General features: G+C 54.8%; 1 protein-coding gene across 8 annotated transcripts in view; it reads right to left on the bottom strand.

Moving 5' to 3' along the window:
- The window catches only part of SSBP3 (single stranded DNA binding protein 3), a 160,429-nt gene that overhangs the window by 7,032 nt on the left and 127,543 nt on the right, over window positions 1-25,854 (bottom strand). For 2 of the 8 annotated variants that reach the window (XM_058303531.2, XM_058303529.2), the window contains 8 exons: window positions 17,801-17,860; window positions 13,892-13,958; window positions 13,702-13,778; window positions 6,985-7,073; window positions 6,289-6,337; window positions 5,625-5,660; window positions 5,146-5,200; window positions 3,819-3,889 (listed from right to left, as the gene is read on the bottom strand). In XM_058303531.2, the coding sequence (XP_058159514.1) occupies window positions 3,819-3,889; window positions 5,146-5,200; window positions 5,625-5,660; window positions 6,289-6,337; window positions 6,985-7,073; window positions 13,702-13,778; window positions 13,892-13,958; window positions 17,801-17,860 (504 nt within the window). Of the gene's footprint in view, window positions 1-3,818; window positions 3,890-5,145; window positions 5,201-5,624; window positions 5,661-6,288; window positions 6,338-6,984; window positions 7,074-13,701; window positions 13,779-13,891; window positions 13,959-17,800; window positions 17,861-18,776; window positions 18,858-25,854 lie in introns of all 8 variants that reach the window. The other 6 variants (XM_058303532.2, XM_004448841.5, XM_058303528.2 and 3 more) reach the window with 5 other exon arrangements.

Here is a 25,854-nt window from a genome sequence, read left to right as displayed (position 1 = left end):
TCGAAGTATTTAGTAACTTTTAGTTGTTACATTTAGATCTATGAGTTCATTTAGATTTTGAGTTAATTTTTGTGCATGATGTAAGGCAGAGGTCCATTTATACCTGGAGATATCTAGTTTCCTAGTAATGCTGTTTATTCTGTAATATTTACTTTTCTGCTACATAAATGCTATTATTTAAACAAAAGAAAAATAGGACTAGTTAATAGCCACAAATTGTAGGATTAAATGATTTATGTGAGAAAAATGACAATTTTTTAGTTATTTATTTTAACCTTATTGGTTATATAAATTTTGTAGGCTATATTCTTAAATGCATACATGCAAGATTTTTAAAAAGGGAAACATAAATACTATAGAACTGATTAAATGGATACTACCTATATTTAATAAAAAAGTGAGATGTTTCTCTCTGTCCCATGATGCAGAAGGGTATTTTTACCCTGCTTCCTTTTCCAAGAGACCCTGAATTGTCCGCAGGCCTTAGGACATCCTTCTCATCTTTTATGTGGTGGTGAAACTGGACACAGTCAAACGTGAAATTCCCTTTTACTTGCAGTGCTGCAGTTATCAGCACACATTACCACTGATTCCTGGTGTTCAGCCAATGTGATGAAATCAATCTAAAGATGCTGCCCAAAAGGTGTTTGCACATGGAAGTATTTAGGATTTTCCTTACTAGCAGAGGGTTGTACGCCTGTATGCCTTAGTTTTCCGCTCTCCAAAGATGCCCATCCATCCCACGTCTACGGGCTTGTGCAGCAGGCCAGCTGTCGGTCAATCAGGTCCTTTGTACCTACATATTCATCAGAGAGGTCCTTGTCTAGATGTCCATCATTTTAAAACTCTCTGTAGCACAATGACGTCCTAAGTTAAACCTCTCTTCTCAGGGAAAATGGTATTACAGCACAGAGGTAAATTTAAATTGTGGCATCCAAGTTGGATTTCAAATAAGTTAGAATTTTAATAAAGGTATTGAGAAAGTCCTATTTAACTTGGCTGCTCTTTCCTGGTGACATCTTTTGAGTTATGAAGCAGTCTCATTTCCAAAACAATGAGTCATTTCTTCTGCTGTATGAGACTTCGCCACAACCTACACGTAACATTGAACAACTTCAGGTACAATAGTTTATCCTTTCCTAGGTTCCTTATGGCCTCTTCAGAGATCACCAAACAGTTTTGGAGATATGGCATATAAATTTGTTTTACTGTCGTTCCTTTCTCCATTCTCACTCTCAATGTATTTTCAAATGAGGAGGGCATTTCTCTCGTCTCACACGTTTAAAGTGTAATTTTTCAAAGCAGGCCGACACGTGAACATCTTTCTATGGTCAGCAACAGTGATGACCCCTGGGGCACGTGTCTAAGGAGGCGCTCTCCTCCATCTCTATAAGATCAAAAAGCTCACCTGGTGAGGAAACTGGAAAGGGACCAAAAACTTTCATTAGGAGAGCCCCACTATTACAAGTTCTGTACGGGGCATGAGGGGCATTTGGCAGGTTAAGATCTTCGCGTTTTCTTTGGTATAACGTTCATAGACAACGAAATTTACCACAATTTACACGTGAACTGCCTGCCAGATATGCGGATAAATGAGCAAAGTCTGCTTTGTGTTCAGACAAGTGAATAATTTTTTGTCTAGTTTTCTGCAGTTCCATGAAAATCCTCATAGAAATCAAGATGCCTTGAAACTCCGTATTTTGAAGCAAAGTGCCATCGCTAGGCAAGATTTTTGCCACACCAAGATTCAATGGACCCCTTGAGTCACCACACAAAGCAGGGTCAGACCCACAAGAGAGGGGCCAGCACACCTGTCATCAATTCTCCCCTTTCCACCCACCCACAGGACATTTTAGTCGCACCCTCTGAATCAGGAACGAACTGCGTCAGTTCACAGTGCAGTCAAGGGACGCTAGGCAGCTGTTTGTCCCCATGGTGTACCCCAGCTAACTGTGGGCTGCTTTCTGCTTGGGGACTGGGGACTGTTTGGATGGCAGAAAGACTTCTGACTGATTCAGAAGTACATGCCTGTCTCAGCTCCATGTTGGGATCCAGGGCCCCTAAGTGCTTTCACGTTCCTTCTGCACCCGACCCAACCCAAAGGCTTTCTGCACTCTGGGCAGGATGCTCTGTGTGGCTTATTTACCTCCCTCATCCAGTTGCACGTGTCCTTCCATATCATTAAAATACCACAGCCACTTAGCCTCCTTTTTCAGTGATATCTGGGTCATGCGCATGTTGGTATTGTAATCATTCTCATTTTCATTATCTGAACTCTTAGGAAACATGGTTGCATTATCACACTGTTAAAAATAATAACTGGTGCAATCTTGATACAACGCAAAACAGTTCATCTGCAGGCAGAGTCCAAGGCGGGCTGTATTAAAGCTCGTGACGTCACGGCGCGCGGTCACGTGCCTCAGAGCAACGCCACTTGATGATCTGGAAATCACAGCTGCCAACGTCAACAGCCAGTGACGGGGACTATGAAAGGTGGGCGATCTAAACCACGTCCAATTGACACAAAGACCAGGGTTTTCAGTTACAAAATTTGGGGCCACAATATTCATTATGTACTTTCACCCTAACTTTCTGAATCCATTGCCAAAAACAGGGACCTTTTGTTTCCCAGCAGACAGGGCTAAAACCAGGACAGGTGTTCGTCCTGCCGGGGAGGCAGGGGTGAGCTGGGGAGGTGCCGGCTGCCCAGGAAGGGAGTGGGGAAGCTGGAACTTGCAGCCGCGTGATGGTGGGAAGGGCGCTCTTGGAGAACTAGGAGGGGGACCGCAGGCCAGCCCCTCCGAGGCTGCTGGGGGAACCGCGTGTGCAGTGCCCCATAAGGGTCAGCCCAAGGATCAGCACTGAGGACACGGGGACTTGTTTCCTTAGGAACTGAGCCAGCAAACCTAAAGAGAGCACGCGAGAGGCCACCTGCTCCTCAGTCAGACAACCCTGGGGCACAAGCCCGCCCTCTGGCCCTGCGATCCCGCCAGGGTGCGCGGAGGCCTCCTCTGCGCTCCTGAGGGCAGGGCCAGTGCCCCTCCACCTCCCGCCCGGCTCTGAGGCAGGAGTGGATGCTGAGGGCACAAGCCAACCGCTGTGGGCAGGCTGTCCGCAAGGGTGAACCAAACCCGGCCCTGGTGGCCAGGAGCTCCCAGAGGGCGAGGGAGAGGAAGGCGACAGGGAGCAGGGACAGCCCCTTAGCGCGCCTTATCAAGGTGCTCAGGAAACACGCGGAAGGGTGAAGGCTGGCTCCGAGGCAGTGGACAAGCAGGAAATCAGACAAGGTGAGCTGTGAGCTGGAATCTTATCCAAGAATTGGAATTCTGAGAGGCAAGAAGGGAAGGAGTGGCTTCCAGATGAGGGAGGCAGAGAGGCTGGAAGGTGCAGGAGACACAGCTCCTGGCAGCAGGGCAGGGCCAAGACCCCAAAAGAGCCCAGCACCTCCTGCCGTGGCCGCCTCCCCAAGCTCCCCCAGCCGGGAACCCGGCACAAGGGCGATGGCCCAGGGCAGGAGGGCAAGCCAGCTGAGCGGGGACCCAGCCCAGAGCAGGGGGCCAGGGGCGGGCAGCAGCGGGGCCCGCACCCCTGCTCTGAGCGGAGGGGTGGGAGTGCTTGCCTCTTCTCTCCCACTCCCCTGCCAGCTATGAAATGGGAACTGAGATGCCCAAGAGTTAATCACTTTTCTGACGGTTTGTTTTATTCATCTTTGGTAACAAATGGCTGAAATCAATTAAACTTGCTTTCCCCTCAGCTGATGAAGTTAATTATGATTTGTTATGGTATCTGATATGTAAATTATTAGAAAGCAGACTTACGTTGGACCGGCTGCCTCCAGGCGGCACCGGATTAATCATTGTGTAGATGTTGTCACTGGAATTTGTTGAATCTGTAGAACAGTGGAAACCCGCAAGTCGGGGTGATTAATTCATTTCTTAATTAAAACAAACTCGTGGCACTTGAACTCATTCTTTTGTATTTTATCACCTAAAATTCCCTGTAAGTACCACCATTTTCTGGCTAATTTGTATTTAATGAAGATTCACAAAGTTTTTAATCACAGAAAATTCAACTGTGAAAATCACTCAACCCTGGAAATGAGGAATTTCAGGGTATCTGGACAGCAGCATGGACACTGCCAAGGGGGTAAACGACAGGCTTACAGTCCTTATCCCCTCAGCGCAAACCAAAGCAGGACCCTGGGCTCCCCTCTGGGACAGTGGTGGGGCAGCCCCGCCAGCACCTGTGGTCTCCCCCCAGGCCCCACCCAGAGGTTTTAATCAAAATGGAAAGGGAAAGGCCACAAATCACCCAGGGGCGGCCTCCCGAGCTGATGGGACAGGAGGGAGAGGCGGGGATGGGGCTGGAGGCTCATTAGCATACGGAGTGGCTGAATGTGACCCAGTCTGAATGTAGGTCAGGCAGCTCATAAAAATGCAGCAGCAGAGGGGGGAGCAAGCCGGAGCTGGAATAACACGGCCGCCGCCAGCTCCACCCCTGCAGCTGAGCAGCTTCCCTGGTGTGGGGGACCGATGACGGGGTGGGAGGGGGGTCCCCTCCTCCAGCTCCCCAATTAGCAAGCGAAGTCTCCTTAAGAAGAAATTCGCTCACATGTTCCTCTGAGCTGGCCTCAGATGCTCAGGCAGAAACCCAACAGCCTCACACTTTTTATTTTGGGGGGCGGGTAAGTATTGTGCGTTGAGTCCTTCTAGCTGCCTGGTGTGCTATTCTTAGCTGGGAAGGAAACATAATTGTGAGGTTGTGTGTGTGCATGCGTGCACATGCCCATGTGCGTGCCTGCATGCCCTTTTCTGGCTAAAGGAAAAGGGAGAGAGGATCTCCGTCAGAGAGAACCAGAAGCCAAGAGCTACAAAAACTCCAGAGGCATCACGCCTTAGAATCCTGATTCCAGGATGCCGGAACCCCAAAGCCCCTTTTCCCGTCATCTAGAGAAAGGCCCGTGCCAGATAGGGCTCTCGCCCCTGCTCAGATCCACGTGCACTTTAACAGAGCAGGCCTGGTTATCTATACTAGGGAAGCCCTGGAGGCCAACATGCCAGGTGGGGGGGGGGGCTGTGCTGTGCAGGAAGGAGAAGCTGGTAAGCCTTGGCTCTGCTGCCCTCCCCACCCCCCAAGCCCTCTTACCTGCAGGACTAGGCATGATGGGTGTTCCTGGGGGGCCGCCACCACCAGGGGGACCCTGGAGATGAGATAAAGCCATGGAAACCCATGGCGATAACACACATGGAGAGGCTGCTGAGCTCACGCCACATCAGCAGCCCCCGCTAACCACTTCTAGCCAAACCTCCAGGCTGGTTTCAGCCTTGAGGGAACCCAGACGTGGACTACCCTCCCTCCACCCCCTTCTTTAACGAGGCCCCCGTGTGCACACAGCACTCTGGTAGGCCAAAACCAGAGGCCTGTGGTGGAAGCTGACTGTCCCACTGGTCAGTCCCAGGTCACCCCAGACCTATCCTACATGCCCGACTGTCAACAAGTTCCAACACAGCTTGGAACGTGCGCTCAGAACGTGTTTTGAAAGGTTGAGAGGCAGTTCCCTTGCACACTCAGTCACGTGTGGCTAGACAGGCAGTGCCCCCCTTCCCATGGACACACACACTTACCACGTAGGTACCGGGTGACGAGGAGGAATATGGAATCTAGAAACAAGAGAGCAGGGGAGTCAGGGGTCAAGAGGCGCTTCCTCCGACAGGCTTCCAAATGCACTTGGGGCCGTGGCCCCGCGTTCTGAGGAGAGGCTGCGGGAGCCACTGCGCTACCTGCTTAGCTCCCAGGGAGGGCTGAGAGGAGAAGGGAAGTCCAGTTCTCCCTAGGCAGAACTGATCCTGAACCTGCCACCTGCCCAAGTCTTGGCAGGAGCCACGGAGAGGGCCCAAGGGGCAGAGGAGGGCAAGAGTTCCTCCCCAAGACCGCCTGCGCCGAGGCCCCTGCCCACTCCTCCCTCTGCCTGCTGGAGGCCGGCCCTGCCTGGAAGAGGCGCTTAGTAGGAGCTTCACTCAGCAGAGCTCTCTCAGCCCCGGTTCTCGGCTCGGACCGTAGAACCCTGCAGAGGCGTGGGCCGGGCAGGGAGGAGCACGAGACTCCCCAAGGCCTACCCCCATGACGGCTTCTCCTGGGAGGCATCAGGTGCCACTGGAGGTGCCCCAGGACTGAAGAGCCCTGTCGGATCCCCCTTGCCAGTGACATTTCCAACCTGTGGGCGGGAACTGTACCGCACCCCAGAACCCCTTTCCTGGCAAACACCTCCCACCCGACACGGGTACTCACTGAGTTAGCACTGTTAGGATTGGGCCAGGGTCTGCCAGCTCCGGGGCCCCTGAGAGAGAAACAGAGAGATGGAGACAATGAGGAAGGTGCTAGAAACTCCCCAGGGTGGTGCCAGCAGGGGCAGAATGAGAGGGTTAAAATTAATAGCAGGTAGTCCCTCACAGTCCTAGGGTCTTACAGACCATCTGGTTCTGGAGAAGTAGCAAGGGTCCAAGGTTGGAAATCTATCACCTCCTTTAAATGCACGTGCATTTGTCCAAGAAGGGAGTCCAGAGTCTCCAAGGAGTTAAAACCCACTAACACACTAGCCAATCGTATGGGCTCTGGAGTAAAGAACTCCAGGGGTTAAAATCTTGACTCTGCCACTTAAAAGCTGTGTGACCTTGGGCAGATTACCTCACCTCTCTGTGCCTCTGTTACCTCATTTGCAAATGGGGACAGTAGTATCTGCCTAGTAGGGCCATTAGAAACAGTCAGTGAGCTAAGCCAGGCAGCGTGCTCAGAACCATGCTGGCACTATAAACGGCATGAGGGGCAGCTCTCAGCACTGGGATCAACACCCTCATTTCATTGATGAGGAGACTGAGGTCCAAAGAGGTACCGCTAATTACTCTGATCAGGAGCCTCTCAGGGGTGCTACAGTGCATGTGGGGGGGGGCATGGCTCTGAGCCACCAGTCGAGCAGTCGTGCCTTACATGTTAATCCCGGGCATAGCGGGGCCGAGGGAGTTGGGCGGTGGTCTCATGCCGCTGCCGTAATTCTGCAACGATAACCAAGGGTCAGTCTATGAGAAGGAGAAGGGAACCAGAGAGAGAAGGAGGGAGGGAAACAAACAGAACGTAAGTGAGAGGGTTAGTCTGCAAACAGGATCTGACGAGAAAACAATAATACATTTTTTCAAAAAGGGAAGGGGGAGAGTGGGAGCTGAGCGACAGGGACACGATGACAAGCCAGCACAGAGGAACAGTCACAACTTTAAAGGAGTTTCAGCCACTTCAACATAATGTTCTCAATGAAGCCCCTCACGGCCCTGGGCTCCCACCAGCTTCTGACACTTGCCCACAGGTCTCGAGGCAGGAAAGAGGGAAGGAACTCAGCAATGGGCCCAACTGGGGACCACCTAGAAAACTCGGTGGGAGAAGCACCTGGCTGGAAGGCTGGGCCCGGGTGGGGCTGCACCTGGTGGGAAAGAGCTGCGCCCGCAGGCTGTCCCTGCAGCCTGGGTGCAGGCAGGAGACACCAGGAGACACCAGGAGACACCTCCCTCGTCCCAGGACCAAGCATCAGCTGGGGGTCCAGTGCCAGGAATAGGAAGGCCTCTGCATCTACATTTCTGTTGGAGAAGAGGTTCCCAAAACTCAGCTTGTAGGCATCAGCAGAGACCACCGAGGCGGAGTTCTGCAGGTCACAAGGTGCCTGGCCTGTTCATCCCCTGTGCCCGGGATGTCCCTCTGCAGGCCTTGCCCCCGCTTTCTCCATTTGGCAAGCTCCTACTCATCCTCCAATACCCAGCACAACGGCACTGCCTCTGAGGCCTTCCTGGCCCCTCCTGGAGGTTGACTGCACCCTCCTAGCTGTCCACATAAAGCCCTGGCATCTCCCCTCCCTCACCACATCCAGTTATGACCACGCCACGTGTCCACCTCCCCCACTGGACCGGAGGGCCTTGTGAAGGTGGCACTGGGCCTCAGTGACCTTTATGCCCTCCTTTGTGCCACACGTCAGCTGGCACAGCCTGGGGACTCAGTAAGTCTACGTGAAATAGGAGTAAGTGAGTAAGTGAATGAATGGACAAATAAAATGAGCCTGGCTGCAGCTCGGGCTCCAACCCTGGAGAATAATTTGAAGGAGTCGGTATGAATCTCTATGGCAAAGGAACAAGTCAGTATCAGTTGTCCTTTACTGAGCACACATTACACTTTACACGTGCTCTCTGGTTTGGTCCATATGACAACTCTCCGAGGCTGCTGGTGTCATTTCCATTTTACAGAGAGAGAGACTGGTAATCTGAGGGGAGAATGCGATTTGCCCAAAGTCACACAGTTAGGCAAATGGCACAGCCGGGGGTTAATCCAGAGCCTGCACTCTGCCAGACTGATGAGAAGTGGGCGTGGCGGTGGTGCTGGGCCAGGAGGCTCGCGCACTGGTGCTGACAAACTCAGAGTGGACACCAGGCTGACGACAGGTTCTCCAGCCAGGGCCGGGCCCCAGTTTCAGCACCTCGGGCCACTCCCCTGCCTGGTGGGCCACAGAGGGGCTTGGAGCCTGAAAGAGCCCCAAAACAGTGACAATATGGGGGGGAAGGGCAGAGCCTGGGCCCATTTTACAGATGGGTGCCTTGGGGCAGAGAGAAGACTGAAGATTTGAGGTCAGAACCCAGGGAAGCTGGTCTGGTTGTGGCCGCGCGCTGCTGACTTTGGACAAGTCACATTAAGCAGAACCAATGCTTACTCAGTGCCAGGCTGTGCTGTGCTCTATGCGCGGCACCTAGTTTCATCGACACAACAGGCCCACGACTGTCCCCACTTTAAGGATAAAGAAAGTGAGGTGACCTGGTACAGCAATGGGCTGAGCAGCACAGTGATCAACAGCCACGCAGTCTGGCCCTGTCTTTCCAGCCACAACAACGGCCTCGTCTGTAAAATGGGGACACGGGGCTCTGGCGTGCTGCCGACGCTACAGGGACTGCCAGGATCGAACGCAGGGAGGGCTCGGGCAGGGCTCTGCAAGCCCAAGGGGGTGTGCGATTTGGGCTGTCAGCAGCAGAACCAGCACCAAAGCCCTTAAGGCTGCCGGAAGCATCACAGCCCCTTGGATCCCACGGCCCCAGGCAGCTGCTAAATCCCTCCTACAAATCTCAGCCTCAGGTCCACTCACCCAGACCAGGCCACGCACCCCTTCCCCAGGCAGCCACTTCCACTGTGCAGCGCCCGGCCTACTAGAAAGGTCTCCTAGACTGACAGCTCTATTCCAGGAGCTGCAGCTGCATCCTGGCCAAGAGAAGGGGGCACACAGGACGCCCACCCCTGGAAGACACCTGGGAATGCAGGTGCAGGCCCTCCAGGGACGCCTCTGGCTGTCCCTGCTCTGCCAGCCTTCGGGAGCTCTAACAGCCAGCACGGTCACTTCCCTCATGGCAGCCACCCGCCCAGTCCTTGGGAGCACAGCCCCTGCTGGGACAGGCAGCATTTCAGATGACAACCTGAAAGCCCAGAGAGGGCCAGAGACTCACCCGAGGCCACACAATAAACTGTGGGTAGAAGTAAGACCGAAATGCAGGTGTTTTTCTTTTTGGTGGTGGTGGTGGGGGGGGGGTGGAAGTTTTCAAATCAGAAACACCAAACTTTCCAAGGAGGGCTTAGAAACCTGGTTCAGAGACTCAGTAGAAATGGGCTCACTATTCTCTAGAGACTCCATCTGTTAACTTGGAAATGAGCCTAGCTTCTGCTTGTCCACAGCCCTGGGCTGGTGGAGGTGATGATGGTGAAAGCTTCAGAAGGTCCCACTTAGCAGGGACAGGAGCGGCTGGCGAGAGGGGATGGCCATCGTCACGTGACAGGGTCCTGCCTTCCCACTCCCCTTGCCTCCTCCATACCCCGGCGCCCGACACCCCAGGCGCCTGCACCCCGGCAGGGGGGCATCTCATTCACAGCCTGGCCCTCTGCCCACGCTGGGGGGGCCAGCAGGGCTGGCTACTGCTACTTGCATTACCCTCCCCTTGGCGGAACCCTTCCTCGACGCTCCCACCCAGCGCAGGGGACTGGCCTCTGGATCTGGCAGTGGATTTCGGGCTGTGGGGCCGCTTCTCGGGCAGCCTGCGCTCCATCTAACCCTCCCTCCAATCACGGGGGCCTGGCCATGCCGCCCGGAGTACTCCTTCCATCCCCTTCTCTGCGCAGAGGCCCTGGCGTGCTGTCCTGCATGAGCAGGGGCCCGGGAGGACCACCCCAGGGCCTGCGGGCTATCTCTCATCTGAAGTTTCTCAAGCACAGACAGGCCAGGACGGTGATCTGATTGCAGGCTCCAACCTGAATACCAGAAAGGCTCCGTGCCGAAGGCCTGGGAGGTGGGGTCGGGGGTCTGCGGGCGGGAGGGCCGGACGTGCGTTCTCTCCACGCGCCCGGCTCTGGCCTCCCTGCAGGTTTAGCCTCATTCTAACAGGATTCACCTTCAAGAACCTTGGCAAAAAGGTCACTGCCCAAAACCAACACACACCGAATTTTTTAAAGAGGGAGCATGATTAAGTGGAAACCATTCCTCTCTTTCCGACACTGACTGTTTCACAAAACCAGAGTAAAAGCTGCCTGAGGCCCTGGGGGCAAAGGGCAGAGTGAGGCCTGGCCGGCCGGCTCCTTAGCGATGTTTAGGATGAAATGTGATACAGCCTGAAAAAGGCTCTGTTGTTCTAGTGTTTTCAAATCTATCCCGCGCTTGAGGACCACACTGTACCTATTGTTGGTTCAGAAAATTCTGAGGGGTTGCCGGCTAAAGGCAATGTGACTACCCGGTGAGAAACACCTGACGGCCCCACCTGTCTCGGCGGGCACCAAGCAAACAGCGCGTGTGACGAAGATGCCGAGAAGGGCTGGGGTCTGCGGGACACCTGTGTGTGCTGCACCCAGGCCTCATCGGGCCCCACCGCCAGCCCTGGGGGTCTTCACTGTACTCTGCAGATGAGGGACTGCGGGCCCAACTGGGGCCAAGCTGCTGGGACAGCCACACTTGCCAGTGCAAGTCCAGGGCTCCTCCCTCTCTGCAAACTGGGAGGAAGGGGGCTGTACCTTCAGGGCACAGAGGTAAAGGACCCGGGAAGCCAGCAGCACCTGCCTCTCCTCACCCGCAGCCTCGGTCAAAACTCCCAGGCTCTGAGGTGCCCAAGCGGATCCCCGATGCCCCCGCCTCCCTGGCTGACCTCAGGTCCTGCAATCCACCCAACACAACACCGGTTGGGGTGGACAGCCACAACACCAGGACATTCTGCCCCCAGTGAGGGGCTGGGGCAGACATTCTGGATTGTTCTGAGGGAAAGTAGCTTTGGAATGCAATAAGTAAAAGGATTTGGGGGTGGGGGGTGGGGAGATAGGGCAAAGCCCTTTAGGGTCTCTGTGTCGATAAAGTGAAACAGCACGTGTGTGAAAGGAACTTCAGAGTTTGCCCCTGTGTATTCCAAGTCACTGTTTTTCTGGATCTAACTGCCACACAGGAGGGGGAGACGGACCCTGTGTCTGAGTCTGAGGTCTTCGGAGCCCCTGAAGTTGGCGGAGGAAGAGGAAGGACTAGAGGGCCTAACCCTTGTGCTACGGTCTCGCTCTCCCTCTCCCTCTGGGGATGCCACTCCAGGCCTGCCGAGAACGCCATGCTTTGCAAATTGCTCAAATGAGGTCAAGAGAGTGTCCCTGGGCCCAGGAGGGCTTTCTCAGCAAGCCCTGAGCCTCCAGTACCCTTGACTCGTTAAAGAGGGAGTGCTGGTGAGGAACCCCCACGCGGCAAGGCCCTCCAGGCCAGGAGGAACTCCGAGAGCTCCAGAACACTCGGCCCTTGGCCAGCCTGACAACATCTACATCCAGCTTCCAGAACCTCAATGAACAATAAGCCTGACAAACTGTTATGGCTTTTGCCATAAGACAAAAAAAAAAAAAAAAAAAAAAAGGGGGTGTTTGTGGGGGGATTAAAAGTAATCAACATATCCAAGCAACATATCCAAGCAACCAGAGTCCTGAATGATACTGGTCTGAAGTCCCCAAGTCGGAAAACACAAATTACTTGCTAAGGGGGCTGCTCTCTGCAGGAGTCACACAGAGAACTTGACCCTCCTCCTCTCAGCAGCGCCACAAGGTAACTGGGTCTCCTTCCATTTTACAGAGGAGGCTGCTGCGCTTCTAAGAATCCAGAGTGTGTGAGTGGTGGTGAAGGAATTAAGTTTTCCTCCCTGAGACCCTGTCCTCCTGAATCACGATGTTCTGAAAAGCTGAGGCCATAGCGGCTTTCTACATGGAGGCGTCCGTCTACCACACCAGCCGTTTCTCACTCCGAGCCTGCCTCCTCACGGGCTTCTCGGCCGGGCAGCCCTGCCAAGGTCGGCTCAAGGCGGCCGCACCGCAGGAAGGGGCCACTCTGCAGCTTCAAAGTAGCTGGTGAAAACAATGAGCTTTGGGGGATTTAAGGAAAGACAAAAAACAAGAAAACCAGAGCTGCAATCGGTGTGGGCTTGCTTCCTTTTAGGATTATGGGGCTAAGAGAAGACAAGGACCTCCCTAAAATCTTTCACCACCACAGATGTTCAAACCACTACTGTGAAGAAAGCAGTGGGTTGGATTTGCTGTAAATAAAACACTGGGATGGAGCAAAGCATTGTGGGTTGGTGGCAAAGGCCTCTCCCTGCAAAAGGACGGCGCGTGTGTGTGTTTGGGGCAGGGAGAGCACTACTTCATCTCCAGGGAAACCAGAAACCTGTGAGGGTGCCCAGAGAATACCAAGCATCTACAAGCAGGGGCGAGAGAGGCAAGCACGGGCTTCCAGGCCGGGCAGGGGAGGCGGAAAGGGACACCTGAAGAGACAACCCATCTGTCCTGGCTACGTGGAAAGCTTCTCTCCTTATTCCGATTTCTAGCTTCTTTCAGATAGTCAGATTCCAGCGAATTCCTGGGGAGGACGAAGCTCTGCCACGGCGACTGCAGGAAAGCGAGTGCTGAGAAGGGTGGGGGGTAACTGGGAGAAGGTTCTGGAGCAGGAATGGCCCGTCAGATCCTCACCCAGTGACTTTTCCTATGGGGTAGGGAACTGGGTCATGAGAAGTGAATACTTTGTTGTCATCGTAAAAGAGGTATACAGGGCCCTTGGAATAATTTCTCCCAGACATTTCCAAACTGTTCTTTCATGGCACAAAGAAATGTTAGGCTGGAGCCCAGTGTGAAACTTGCAAAAGCTCTGAGTTGAAGGGGGTTCGACGGGACCTGGCCAGCCTGGTCTCCCCTCACGCCTGAGAACCGGCACTGGGCAGGTGGGAAAACTGAGTCTGCTGGGACCCAAAGAGGTCAACGTGATGTGTTCAAGGACAGACAAATGGTGAGGCCTTGGGACCCACGGAGGACCCCTGCTCAGGGCACCAGTCCTCCCATCTTTCAATTATCTCACACCACCCCTAGGACAGGGCCTGCTATATACAAGGCTCCCCCGATGCCCCATTTCCCAGCCTCCCGGGAGTCCCTCAATCAGCTCTGCTGCCTGCTGGGGTGCTCTGGGCTGGGACAGGGTGGGGGGAGCCCAGCCATGGGCAGAGAGCAGAGCTGGAGACCTGGACTTGACCTTTCACCTCACCCTATAAACGTAGAGACACAGACAGACCGTGGGACGAGGAGAGAAGGCGGGAGCACACAGGTGGACAATGAGACAGACACACGGCCAACGGTTACCTGTGGGCCAGGGCCCATGGGTCCCATTCCTCGGGGAGGGTTCATTCTCTGCATTGATCCGCCCATGTTGGGGTGCCCTGCACAAGAGTGAAGGCAAGTCATGGGCGAGAGGCAGAGACAGACGGGAGGGCACACTCCCCCCCCCCAACTCCCACGCCACCCGGGACCAGCCCCAGCTCGTCCTCTGTACCTTGTTGTCGTGTGGGATCCATGGAATTGGGCAGCAATGGCTGTGTCCCAGGAACTCCTCCTGGAGGCTGAAAGAGATGTGAGACAGGCTGAGCAGCCACTCCCGGGGCTGGGTGGGCTGGAGGGGGCCTGGGCCTGGCAAGCGGGGACAGTGCCTGCCTGCCCCAGCTCTCCACCTCAATCTGTGGCCAGTCACTAACAGCCTCTCTGCCACCATTCCTATTGTCTTCTGGCTGGGGAGAGCCACCCAGGGTGGCGTCAGCTAAATCTGCAGCACGAGGGGGCTGTGTCACCTGCCCCAGAGCCCTGACAGGAGGCAGGAACAGTCTCTGTGTCGCACTGTCTGGCCACACTGCCTGCCACAAACCTCAGCCACTGCCTCGTGGAGAGGCAGCTCATTTTATCTCCACCTCTAAGTTAGGAAGGACAGAGACCTACCAGCTAAAATCCTACCCCACGGGAGGCCCTCCGCAAAAGGAGGATGAGAAGGGGAAAGTGTGGTCCAGGGGCCCAGTGGCCCTCGGTCACCTACGGCCAGAGCCAGGACAAGCACTCAGGCCTCCTGACTTCCTGACTTCCATCATGTGCAATGCCAACTGCCGAGCCCAGGGGTGGAGAGGAGGCCTCTAAGAGAGGGGCAAGTGGGGAGCTGAATGAGAACCTGCTCCCCAAGCCTGATGCAAATGGCAGGTGCTGGTGTGATTACTATTAAGAAGGTGAGGACTGGGCGCTACGGGTTTCCTGAGGGACTGCTTGGCACACTGGCTGTGAAAACCTATTAAAAGTAATTTATTTGGATCTGAAGTTATTCCAGCTGTAATCTGGAGAGAGAGAGAAGGAGAAGCTAGGGGGATGGAGTTTGCCTCTAGGACCCCAGCACTCAGGACTAAACACGCGTCCCTGCCTTTGTGAGGATGCGCCTTTGGTGAAGGCTGGTCAGCTGTCCCGCCTGCGGTACTGGCGAGCCTGAGAGCCCAAGCTGTGACCTGGAGCCCCTCCGTGTGCCCCCAGCCCCTGGCTGCTCCTCTGGGGCCAGCCAACAGGCAACCTGGTCTGCTTCTGCCTCGAGAGTGAACTCCAAACAGGTTTCAGAACGAGGTGGGGGGAAGCCAACGGGCAAGTCCCCCCTGGCTGAAGAATGGAGTGGGGGCAGGGGTCACAGCAGCTAGACTGCGGGAGGCCCACAGGAGGCCCCCAAGCCTGGGGGACACCTGAGGTTTGCTAAGTACCACATGGCACCTGCTGCTTCCACCTGCCAGAGAGGCTGCACAGCTGCCACCCTAATCCCTGGCTCAGCTGCTCTGACCTCTCCCTTCTCCTCGGCCCTGCTCTCCCTCCCTGAGTCCCCCCAACCCTGACCCTAACTCCCTTGGCTGACGTGCGTCTGCCCACTTTGGAGCTGGGGGGGTTTTCTAGGGCCCGGGGAGGCCTGTTTTGGGGGCCGCCTGGTTTGGGGGAATCGCGGATGTGGAGGGGGACTGGGCGCCTTCACGGTCACCGGCTACAACCTCAGCCGCGGGGGCTGGGCGGTCGCACCCTCCCCGGGCGCCCAATGCTGGCCACCAGTCCTGGTAAGGGAGCTCCTCCTTGAGTTCACCTAGCCCCGTTCCGTGCCTGGACTCCAGGGGCCGAGCTTCTCTCCTTCCCACACGGTGGGGGGGCTCCCCTAGAGTGCGACTGAGGTTCGCGATGGCTAAGGTGGAAGGGTTTTGCACCAGAAGGAGATGTAGCTCACAAAAGTTAAAAAGAAAAAAGTAATGGTTCCTATCTGCGGGTCTTTAAGCACATACTGTATGCACACCCTCAGGGCCTGCTGGGGAGATGCTCTGGGCCCAGGGTCCCCGGCAGCACAATGGGGGCAAAGCACAGAAGGACGTGCCCAGGAAACGGACAAATCCCCGCTGCGTCCCCGCACTCCCTGCCCTGCCCTGCTCGACATGGAGGGCTGTCTGACAACCGAGATTCCAGCCCCTCCTCTCCCGAACACGGCTGAACCCAACACCACCCAGGCTTGAAAAACAGCCCCTACCTTCCCGCCAGGGAGGCTGCCTTTGTAAAACCTGGTGGCCAAGTCAATGACACAGCTTTTAGTTCCCTTTCCCTGACACCGAAAGCAAACTTATAAAGGGCCGAGGGAGTGAGAGCAAGTCCCTCTGCCCCTGCTTCCTTCCCGTATCACAAGAGAGGGCTGAGCTCACTTGGTGGCCCAGAGGCTTCTGTTCAGCTGGCAGCTCCACCTGACAGGCCTTGCAAGGAGCCCCAGGTGCAATGCCAGCGGCAGAGGCACAGCCCTCTCTGGAGGACAAACCGTTCTTGAGTGTACAGAAAACTGGAAAATCAGTGCAGTCTTCCAATGGGGTATGGCAGGGAGGCTGAGAAAATTGGTTTGTAATGTGTGGTGTGGTTGAGGAGTTTACTCTCCATTTGCTCTCTCCCGGACTTGCCCAGGCTTAACTGCTCAACAGAAACAATGTACACTCCCTCTCTGTGCCCCTTAATTGCTGGAGGAAGGGCCACAATTACTATAAGGAAGTATCTGATCTCTCACTGGGGCTGAGGTCGGTTCTTTGGGTGGTCAGGAGGGAGAACTGCTGCTGGTCCACTTGGCAATAGCAAGAGAAAGCCCCCTTAGTGACTGGCTGAAAATAAAGATGAGGACAGCAATTTTACAACTATAAAAGCAAAAAGAATGGGGCAGAATGGCGACTGAAAGCTGGAGACCAATTCTAGCCCCTGCTCACTGTGAGACCCTGAGAAGCCTCTCTCCCACTCTGACCTTCTGCTTCCTCTTCTGCGATATATGCAAAGTCCCTTACTGCTCAGAAAGCTGGGTCTCTAATATCTTTCAATTTGTCCCCTTCGTGATAAAGAAAATAGAAAATGGGACTTTTGGGGGGAAAAGGTTGAGAAACCTGGCAAGACTCTGGCAAATTAACTTTTAAAGACTGGAAGCCTCTGGCAAAGCATCTCTCCACAATACCTGTATCATCTCATTCAGAGGCTTTCTTACAGAGACTCAAGAATCACACTCAGATAATGCCAACCCCCAGGTCCAAGAACTGTCAGATTTTTTGAAGGGCTTTTGCAAAGTCACTGAAAAAATGATGTTAAAAAATAATTTGGCATGAGAAGAAATGTCCCTGATTTTTCTTTAAAAAGCCACTACGAAGTCTATTTTCCAAGGGGTCTCTATTCCTCCTTATCCTCTCCAGTTCCCCTCCTGCCCTTGGAGGGAGGGTGGCATGGGGACTGGCTCCTCCAGACCACCGAGCACTGCCAGCCCTCGAGGGCCGGCCTACCACACACAACCCCGAGCTGAAAAGCCCTCCCTGTAAGTTTTTAATTACACGAACAAATCCTTTCTTGTTTCGAGCTGGGTCTGGAAAGCAGGCGGCCATTGCTTAAAAACGCACACATGTCCTGCTCTGCTGCACCCAGGCTCCTGATCTAAGCATTCCTACGGGCCATTTCTCCCCCTAATAGCAGGATTATATTTACCAGCTTTTTGCAATTCTCAGAAGCGTCCAGGGAAAAAATGCACATTGTCAATTAGCTTCATTAAAGAGGAAGACCCTCTTCCACGAAGGACTGCGAGGGAGGGGCAGGGCACCGCCACTTTCTAGAACAGCTAAACCTGCGTCCCCTCCCGGCTGCTTCTGCTGCTGCCCTCCAAGGTCCACAATGGCACCCAGAAGCCCACCAGAGGAAGGCAGGGGAAGGCGGGGGGCTGCATCCCAGCACAGGGCACGCACACAACCCTCTCTCCGGACGCCCCCCGTAAGCTAACCCCCCATTATAAAACTTGTCCCTCCACCCTCCAATCCTTTCCCCAAATTTTGATTTGAGTCCAAGTCCAAATGGGACCAAGCGAGGCCGAGTGAGGGGGAGAGAACATGAAAAGGTACAGTACCTGGTTTCCCATTCTGATCGGGGGCCTGGGGCCGCCTGCATACCGCGGTGACATAAAAGGCTGAAATTACAGGGAATTAGTTCAATGACAGCCCACACGACTGCAAAGCGACAAACACAAACCCTCTCCACGCCACAAAGTCCAGTTCTGTATGGCTAGTGATCTTTTCAACTCTCTCTCTCCCCCCCTGTGGCCTCTTCCCTCCAGGCAAAACTCCCATTGGGCAGAGGGAACAATAGTTGCACACAACAAAAGTGTGCCCCGCCTCTGCATTCGTTCTTGGAAACTGATTTTGGGTGGAGGGGCAGCGGTGGGGACTTTGGCAAAGAACACTGAGAAACAGGGTTAAAATCAGTGCAGGGCACAGGAGGGCGATCTCTGCGCTCGATAAGGGCGAGTAAGGAAAAAAGACTTGGAAATAAAAGTTAAGGGTGTGCAAAGCTGGGCACGCACACACGCACACACACACACAAACCACTGACAGAGATGGGAAAGGGGAGCGAGGACTTAAGGGAGGAAAACAATGAAAAAACGGTCAGGGGGCAGCGGGCTCCCTAGCTTAAGGCACGGAAATGGGCAAGAAAGCTTTCTCAGCAGCAAGAGCGCACACAGAAAAGCCTAGGGATGCAGCTTTGGTTACAAACAAATGGTTAACCAAACTCAAAAACCAAACCAAAAGTGAGAGAGGAAAAAACAAAAACGCAAAGGCCACTGACAAGGTCACAGAAATTATTTTTCTTTTCTTTTGGTTTCGTATCTAAGCTGGGTGTGATATCCAAGGAATGAAGGCTATCTTTTTAAAAAAAATAAGAAGTGTTTCTTTTTCTTTCTTTCTTTTTTAAATTACTTGGCCAATAAAGACTTGAAGGCCGTGGGAAGAGCACATTTTGATTTTTGTTTTTCCTCTGCTGGCTCTGTCCTTCCTCCGTGCCCCGCGCCCCCCGGCGGGCGGGCGGGCGAGCCACGGTGCGTTTACCTGACTGTGGGGTCCCATCATGCTGCTGGGATTGTGAGGTGGAGGCTGTGCGTGCGGCGAGGGCTGTGACCCCGGAGGACCCTGTGAGGCCAGACAGTAGAGGCAGGTTATAGATCACAGCACATGGAGAAGCGCAGGAGAAGCTCAAAAGAACCAAAATTAAACCAAAACGAAGGTGGGCGGCGGGCGTGCGGGTGGTGGGCTCTGCTTGGCGGGAGGTGGCGGAGCTGCCGTGTGGGCGCCGGCTCAGTGGTGGGAAGTGGAGAGCGGGGGGGAGAGAAGCTGACCATTCCACTCGCCGGGGCTTTCAAAGGACAAAACGTCAAACCCAGCACCTTTGTCAGACCACGCAGCGGGGAGGTCCCAGGCGGGGTCTGCCTTGGAGGTCTGCCACGTTAAGCATGTTGCCCGAGACGGGCTCAGGGGTACAGAAACACGCAGGAACAGGGTGCCTCAGACGCCACCTGCACCCACTCTGTCAAGTGTCCAGGGTGGTTATGGGGCGATGTTCACATGGGGAAGCATCAGGTAAGGCACCTGCCCTCGAGCTCACAGCCTGGCGGACAGGGACGAGGGTGAAGGTAAGACGAGGCAGTTAAGTTAGGTTCAGTGTGTGGCCCCAAGTCGTGAGTCTACTAAGGGGGGCAAGGCACACAGGACCCACTTCCCAGAGGGGGTGGGCAGTGACAGATGGGAAAGGACAGTGGCTGGAGGAGTGGGCTGGCACCGAAGACAACAGAGAGGAATGGACAGTGAACTAGCGCCCCCTGAATGCCAGGCGACCTCCAGGGGCTTTAGAGTCTCTTCACTCAGGCGGGGACTCCTGACCGCTGTGTTTACAGTTGGGGAAACTGGGCCTGCAGGGAACTGAGCCTGCAGGGAAGAAGGAACTCAGCCGTGCCACACGAAAGGTAAGTGACAGAGCCAGGGTGAGGAGGTCGACGGGGCCGCTGGGGTGGGTGCAGAGGAGCAAGGGATACGGGGCTGGAGGCCACTGGCTGCAGAGGGGAGGTGCAAGGGCTGGGCACCCCACTCCACGTGGTGGTGAGCTACCCCCAAGCTCTACTCCCTGCATGGGTGACGGGCAAGTGACTTCACCGAAACCACGGAGGTGGTCAAACTGTGGGCTGCAGCCCATTAGTGGGCCGTGGAATCAATGTGGTGGGTGGCAACTATCGCTTTTTAAAAGCCTCAAACAGAATAGAAAATATCAGAGAGCTCCGCGTGTTTTAAAAGGCAGATGTTTCTCATTGACCTGTTTCCTGTGTAAACAGTGTGTGTGTCTGTGTACTGGGTCGCCATGTCGAAAATCCTTTCTTCTGGGGGTCACTGTCACAAGGCTTGGCAGTGCCTTCTCGCCACACCACGGGGCTGCGGAGCTGGGGAGGTGGAGCCACGCCCAAAGGAGCGCTTCTCCACCCCGTTCCTTGGAAGTTTGTTTCGAGAAAAACTCAGAACACTCATTGGGGGATGAGTGAAGTTAAATATAACAAGAGTAGGAAAGAGAATCCTGGATTGACACAGGTTTCCTTCCTGAGTCTCCTCCCTCAAAGCCGGGAGCTGAGCAGAGACACAGCCCAGACTCGGGGAGGAGGCTGAGGGGTGGGCGTGGGGATGGAGGTGCCAAGAAGATGTGCAGAAAAAGACCGAGGGGGCTGCACAGGAACCTGAGGGCGTCGCTGAGGACAAGCCTGGGAGCTTCTTTGGCCCAGAGAGGAGCTGCTCACTTCCGGAAAGCTCCGTGGAGCAGATGTTCTCCTACCTGCCACGCTACTAATTTCAACAAGTGTGTGTCTTTCTAGCGGCTGCCAGCAACGGCATGGTTTGTTACCATGAGCAATTTTCTTAATTAACAGACATTAATTAGCCATTTAGCAATTTTGCAAGCATTTGTTTAGCGGCTTTCCTAAACATGAATACCACTGTGATAATGGCACTGATTAGAGGGTCCCCTAATTAACAGTACAGGGAAGGAAAATTGAAATCACATAAATTAAAAAGGGAGGGGAAGTTAATGAAGGCGGGACATATTTGCACCTGCAAGTCTTTTGTACCACGAAACTTGGGTGTAATGTAAACAAAATAAGATAAATTGAAGCCAACCCCCCAAAAGAGAAAACTGAAAAGAACGGAGGACAAGGGTTCAAGGGTGAGGCCCAGTTGCCAAGCGGGGGCAAAGGGCCTTCTGTTGGCTCTGTACCTCCTCAGCTCTTGGCAAGAAGGCGCCCCTCCTCCCCGCCCTCACAAGCCCAGCCAGGGCATGCCGTGCACACCTCTGCACCCCGACAGCCAGCAGGGGTTAGACACGCTGCAGGTTAGCACACGCAGGGGGGCTCGCTCAGCCCAGCCTCTGCCAACCCGGCTCTGCTGCATTCCCAGCTGCCCCTCGGGGCAGGGCTGCTGTGCATGGCTCGGGCCTGCGCCTTCCGCAGGAGCTCCCTGTCAGGCTCTGGTGCCAGGCCCCTGCATGAACAGTGGTCACTGGATGAGCGGATGTGGCACAAGACTGCCTTCAACACGGCGGCCTCAAGACCAAAACCCCTGCGAGCGGTAAGGCCCGGGCGTGAGGCTGGCCAGTGCGGCCCCAGCCCAGCCCCGGCAGCTTCTCTGGCTTGTGGGGAGAAGGGAAGGGGCTGTGAAGCCTGCACAGGGGGGCCGCAGCTCGGAAGGCTCCCCTCTGACGCGGAGCCAGGGCAGTGACTACTGAAAACAGGAAAAGCCTGGCTCAGAAAACCCACCAGTACCTTGACGCAGGGAGGATAAAGCTCGGCACCACCCCCCCCAGGGCCCGAATCCCCTCTCCAGCCCTGGGCAGGTGAGGCCCCAGCTCTCCCAGCAGGCCCCATGCTCTGTGAGCAAGGAGCCTTTTCTTACACGGAGCCAAGCAGGGCCCATCTCCTGGTGGGTCGCCCCATCCACATGGGGCTCCATCGTCAGCAGCCCTGGGCCCTCCGTCAGGAGGCTCTCTGTGTCTGGGCTGCGTCCCTGACCATGCAGCACCACAGGGCAGGACCCCGCACAGCTGGCACGTTCTCAGGAGCAGAGAGCAGCCCCCAGGCTTCAGGGAAGCACCTGCTCCAGCAAGGGCGGCGGCGACAGAGGTGTTGCCCACTCCTGCAAGGGAGCGTGGCCTCTGCTGCCTTGTGCTTTGTGAGGCCACAAAACTGCGATCTTCCCTTCGCTGCCCGCATTCCCAACAACAGACACCGAGGTCTAGAGAAAAATGGACTCCAAAGCCTTCCCTACTCGGGCAAAAGGGTCTCGTTTGGGGAGTGGACCTTGCTGGGATGCAGGCTTCTCTCTTCCCCAAGCTACCTCTTCTCCTTGCTCCACCAAACTCCGAGCAGGTCCCGCAGGCAGCAGGAGAGGCCCGGCCGGGCAGCGAGGGAATGAGGGTGTCGCAAAGCTGTTCAAACCAATCAGTTTTTCCACACAGGACAACCCCCACCCCTGCCATGGGGTCTTCCTGACTTCTACTTGCTGGAAGCTTCTGAAGACCCCAGAACAGCTACTCCTGGAAGAACAAACATCTGTGCCTAGCTCCCCAAAGTCTTGAGAGGATTTCTGTCCCAGATGCTGCCTAATTAACCCTCCTGGCATGCCATGAGGAGGTGGCTGTGGGCAGAGAACATTGGAGGCGCCCCTTACTGGAGGCTCAGGGAGCGCTGCACCTGCCCAGGCTCACCTGTTTGTTAGGTGGCTCAGACTCATTTACATTCTCATTTACAGAGGAGAGGAGAGAGACCTAGGGCACGGGTGTGGTTCCCCCAAGGCCACAAAGATTACCTTCCAGCATAGGGCTCTCTTCACAACCTCCAGTCCCTGTCCCCCGATATTTTAGATAAAAACAAACAAAGAAAACCAGCTTGGGAAGAGCCGGAGTTCAAACCCCAGCTCTGTCCCTGACTATTTCTGTTTCCTCACCGGTGACAAGGGACGTATGTTATGATCATGGAACCACACACCCCACACTAGCCTGTTTACCTGCACTGCTCCCTCAATCCTAGAGGCCTTGCTGTAAGGACTACCAATTGCTCCATTCATAGCCGAGGAACTGAGGCTCAGAAAGGTGGAGCCACGTGCCTAGGGTTGCACAGCTATGAAGCAGAGGAGCCAAGACGCAGAAGCAGGTCTGATTCCAGAGCGGAGGGCGTCTCAGCTGACATTCCACCAGCCGGCGAGCAGCTCTATGCCACGTATTGGTGTGGAATGTGAGGAGCAAGCAGGAGTGAACCCTAGAGGCTGAAGGACTTGGGTGCACCTACCCAGGCGTTCACCCACATACCTGCCCCAGGTGCTGGCCTATGTAAGGGGCACAAGGGGCATCAGACCCGCCTGGCCCTGGGGAGCTCCTAGTTGGGGGAGATGAAGACACGATGACAAACAAGCTCTTGTGTCAGCTTAAACCATGTGGGCTCCAAGAAGTCAATGCCTCGCTCCCTCTCACATCCCAGATGGGTAAACTGAGACCCCAGAGTGACCAGAGCATGTAGGCAAGGTCCCTTGACCAGTCACCTGGGAGCTGGGCCGAGAACGTGGGCCCCCTGACAGGCCTGGCCTCTGTCTGCTGCACAGCTCTGGCTCCATGGGATGACAGCACGGAGGAGCTGAGCCCGGGGAGACCCTGACTCAGGGAAATCCCTGCTACAGAATCGGGAAAGGAGGCAGGACATGTACCCACTTCCTGTCTGGGCCTTCACTCTGGCCCCAGACCTGTTAATGGACTTGTCATTCCCTGTTGGCCATTCCCAAGCTCTCTGACCGGAGATACTTAACTGCCGCACTTCCTTTTTATTCTCTTTCCTGTAATTTCAGCAATGGGTAGTGTACATCTGGCAGCCTCTGAGAGCCACTTAGGCGGGGCCTGGGAGGCTCTGTGATGGGTGTGATCGGGCGAATGCTGAGCTGTTTCACTAGAACTCAAACCAGGACACTGGTACGAAGCATTTGAGGTCTCTGCGGAAAAGCATTTCAGAACCATCAGCAGGACCCATCTATCCCTCGGGTCGCATCTGGGTTAAGTCCCTATGCCTCACCTGAAGCTGTTTTCTAAGAAATGGGCTTTTGGCATGATGGGAACAGTGTGGGCTTTGGAGGTAACGCAGACCTGGGTTCGTATCCCAGCTTCTCCAGTACGAGCTCTGAGTCCAGGGTCCTAAATGCTTTTGTTTCCTCCTAATGGTCTACGAATGTCTATGAAAATCGTAGGGGTATATATAGTACACACTACAGCGCTAGGCACCCAGAAAGTTCTAATCCTCCACTGGAGCCTCATGCTGATAGCCACTCGTTTTCCACTTACTGGTAAGTGGGAGCTTGACTTCCCGGCCTCCCAGCGTTTGCTCATTCTTCCTCTGCCAGGAATGTGCTCCTCAGCCTGTTGAAATTCCACACATCCCTCCTTCACCAGGCCTTTTCTGCTCCACCCTGTCAAGTGCTCTCCGTACGTGCAGCGTTCCTCCTCTAACATTCTGCCTTAACTGTGGGTGCCTGTGGGAGGGGGTTCTCCCACCAGACCATGGGGCCCCCACAGGGAACCACTCTTGCCTGTCCAGCCCCACGTGCACATCCAGGGCAAAGCCAGAGCAGAGCGGTGAGACAGCCCCAGGAACAGGGCCGCGAGGGCCCAAGAAGGAAAGTTAGTGCCGGCAAAGAGATGAGGCAGTCCTCTCAGCTGAAGACTCGTGGGGCTGGGGGAATATATGCCTTAAAAGGGAATATATATATCCGCACTGGTTTTGTTTTTAATAGAAAAGTAACCAAAAAACTATGGGCTAAGTTTTTTTTAATGTCTTTTTTTTATTTATCTTTTTTTTAAAAAGATACATAGATAAGTTTTAATATCCCCAGAAACTCACTGCTCTTTCACCAAAAACCACCTCATACTCCAGGAAACTGCCCACGCCTGCCCAGAAATCACAGATTTGCAGGGAAAGAGAGCTGAGAGTTAATTTTAAACCCCCGGCATTCTGGGTTTGGAAGCCAGTCTGGGAGAGGCGTGAACACGGTCAGGGTGTGGTGGTAGTGGGAGCATTGGCCCTGAAAGGCCCCATGCCCTCGGCTTGGAGTCCTGGCTTCACAAGGCTGGGCCTGGGCCGCCCACCTGTAAGGCGAGGCTAGGAGTCCCGGCTCTCCTTTCCCCGGAGTCGCACAGGCTGAGAGAAGTACGGACTGCCAAGTGCCACTCAAACGAAGGCAGCATCGTTACCAGTGGCAAGACCAGCGTCAACCCACACCCACTGGCGCCAAATCTGATCATTCATGTCGCTAAGAAATAAAACACTCCACATGTCCCCATCTCTCCTGACTCCTGGAACACTGGCTATTGGTCTAGGGAGGCTAAAGGGGTGGGGTGTTTTTTTTTTACTGCAAGTGGGACACAAATATGTGCTACTGGTGGCTCATGTAATCCACCTATTGGGTATGCTGCTTTAATTGAGTGAAAATAAAATTATACACATTAATTACACACATGCCAAAAGGCACACGACAGACAATCCAATTTGCTCCTTGGACACGAACGCTGATGGCATATGCCGTGAGCCCACTCTGGGGAGAGGGCCAAGGCGAGCCTGTGTGCCAGGGACACCTTGCATCCCTCACTGCTATCCGCCTCCACCCTGCCTCCCTTGAATGGGAAGCTGACCACCCAGCATGGGGAGAGACTTGAAAATGCAGCTCACGGGATGAAAAGTTATTTCCTCATTTCGACCTGGGGGAGTGAACTCGGCTGTGGCTCGGGGAGCTGCCTTTCTATCCTGCTCCAATCTCTCCCCTTGGGGAAGGAGCTTCTTTCCTCGGCCCTGGTGTGTCCCGGGGATACAGGCCGAGTTGGAGCCGAGCTGGTCTGCATGGGCGCTCTGCGAATGGGTCCTCATGGGGCTGAGCTGGGACACACTGCAGTGCTTTTCCTGATGACTGGGAAGTCCCAGGTGGGCAGGAATTGGGGCACACCATCTGCGGAGCACCATCCAGGCTGTGGCATGCCCCCCAGGAGGCTCACAGCCAGGGGAGCCCCTACCTGCACATTAGGGAAGCCCCAACCATCCTGAGCTCCGTGGGCACAGGGCGAAGGGGC

The sequence above is a fragment of the Dasypus novemcinctus genome, chromosome 9 (assembly GCF_030445035.2).
Source record: "Dasypus novemcinctus isolate mDasNov1 chromosome 9, mDasNov1.1.hap2, whole genome shotgun sequence".
Lineage (NCBI taxonomy): Eukaryota > Metazoa > Chordata > Mammalia > Cingulata > Dasypodidae > Dasypus > Dasypus novemcinctus.
Note: the sequence above shows the minus strand (reverse complement) of the source record. Positions and strands in the feature narration are given on the sequence as shown.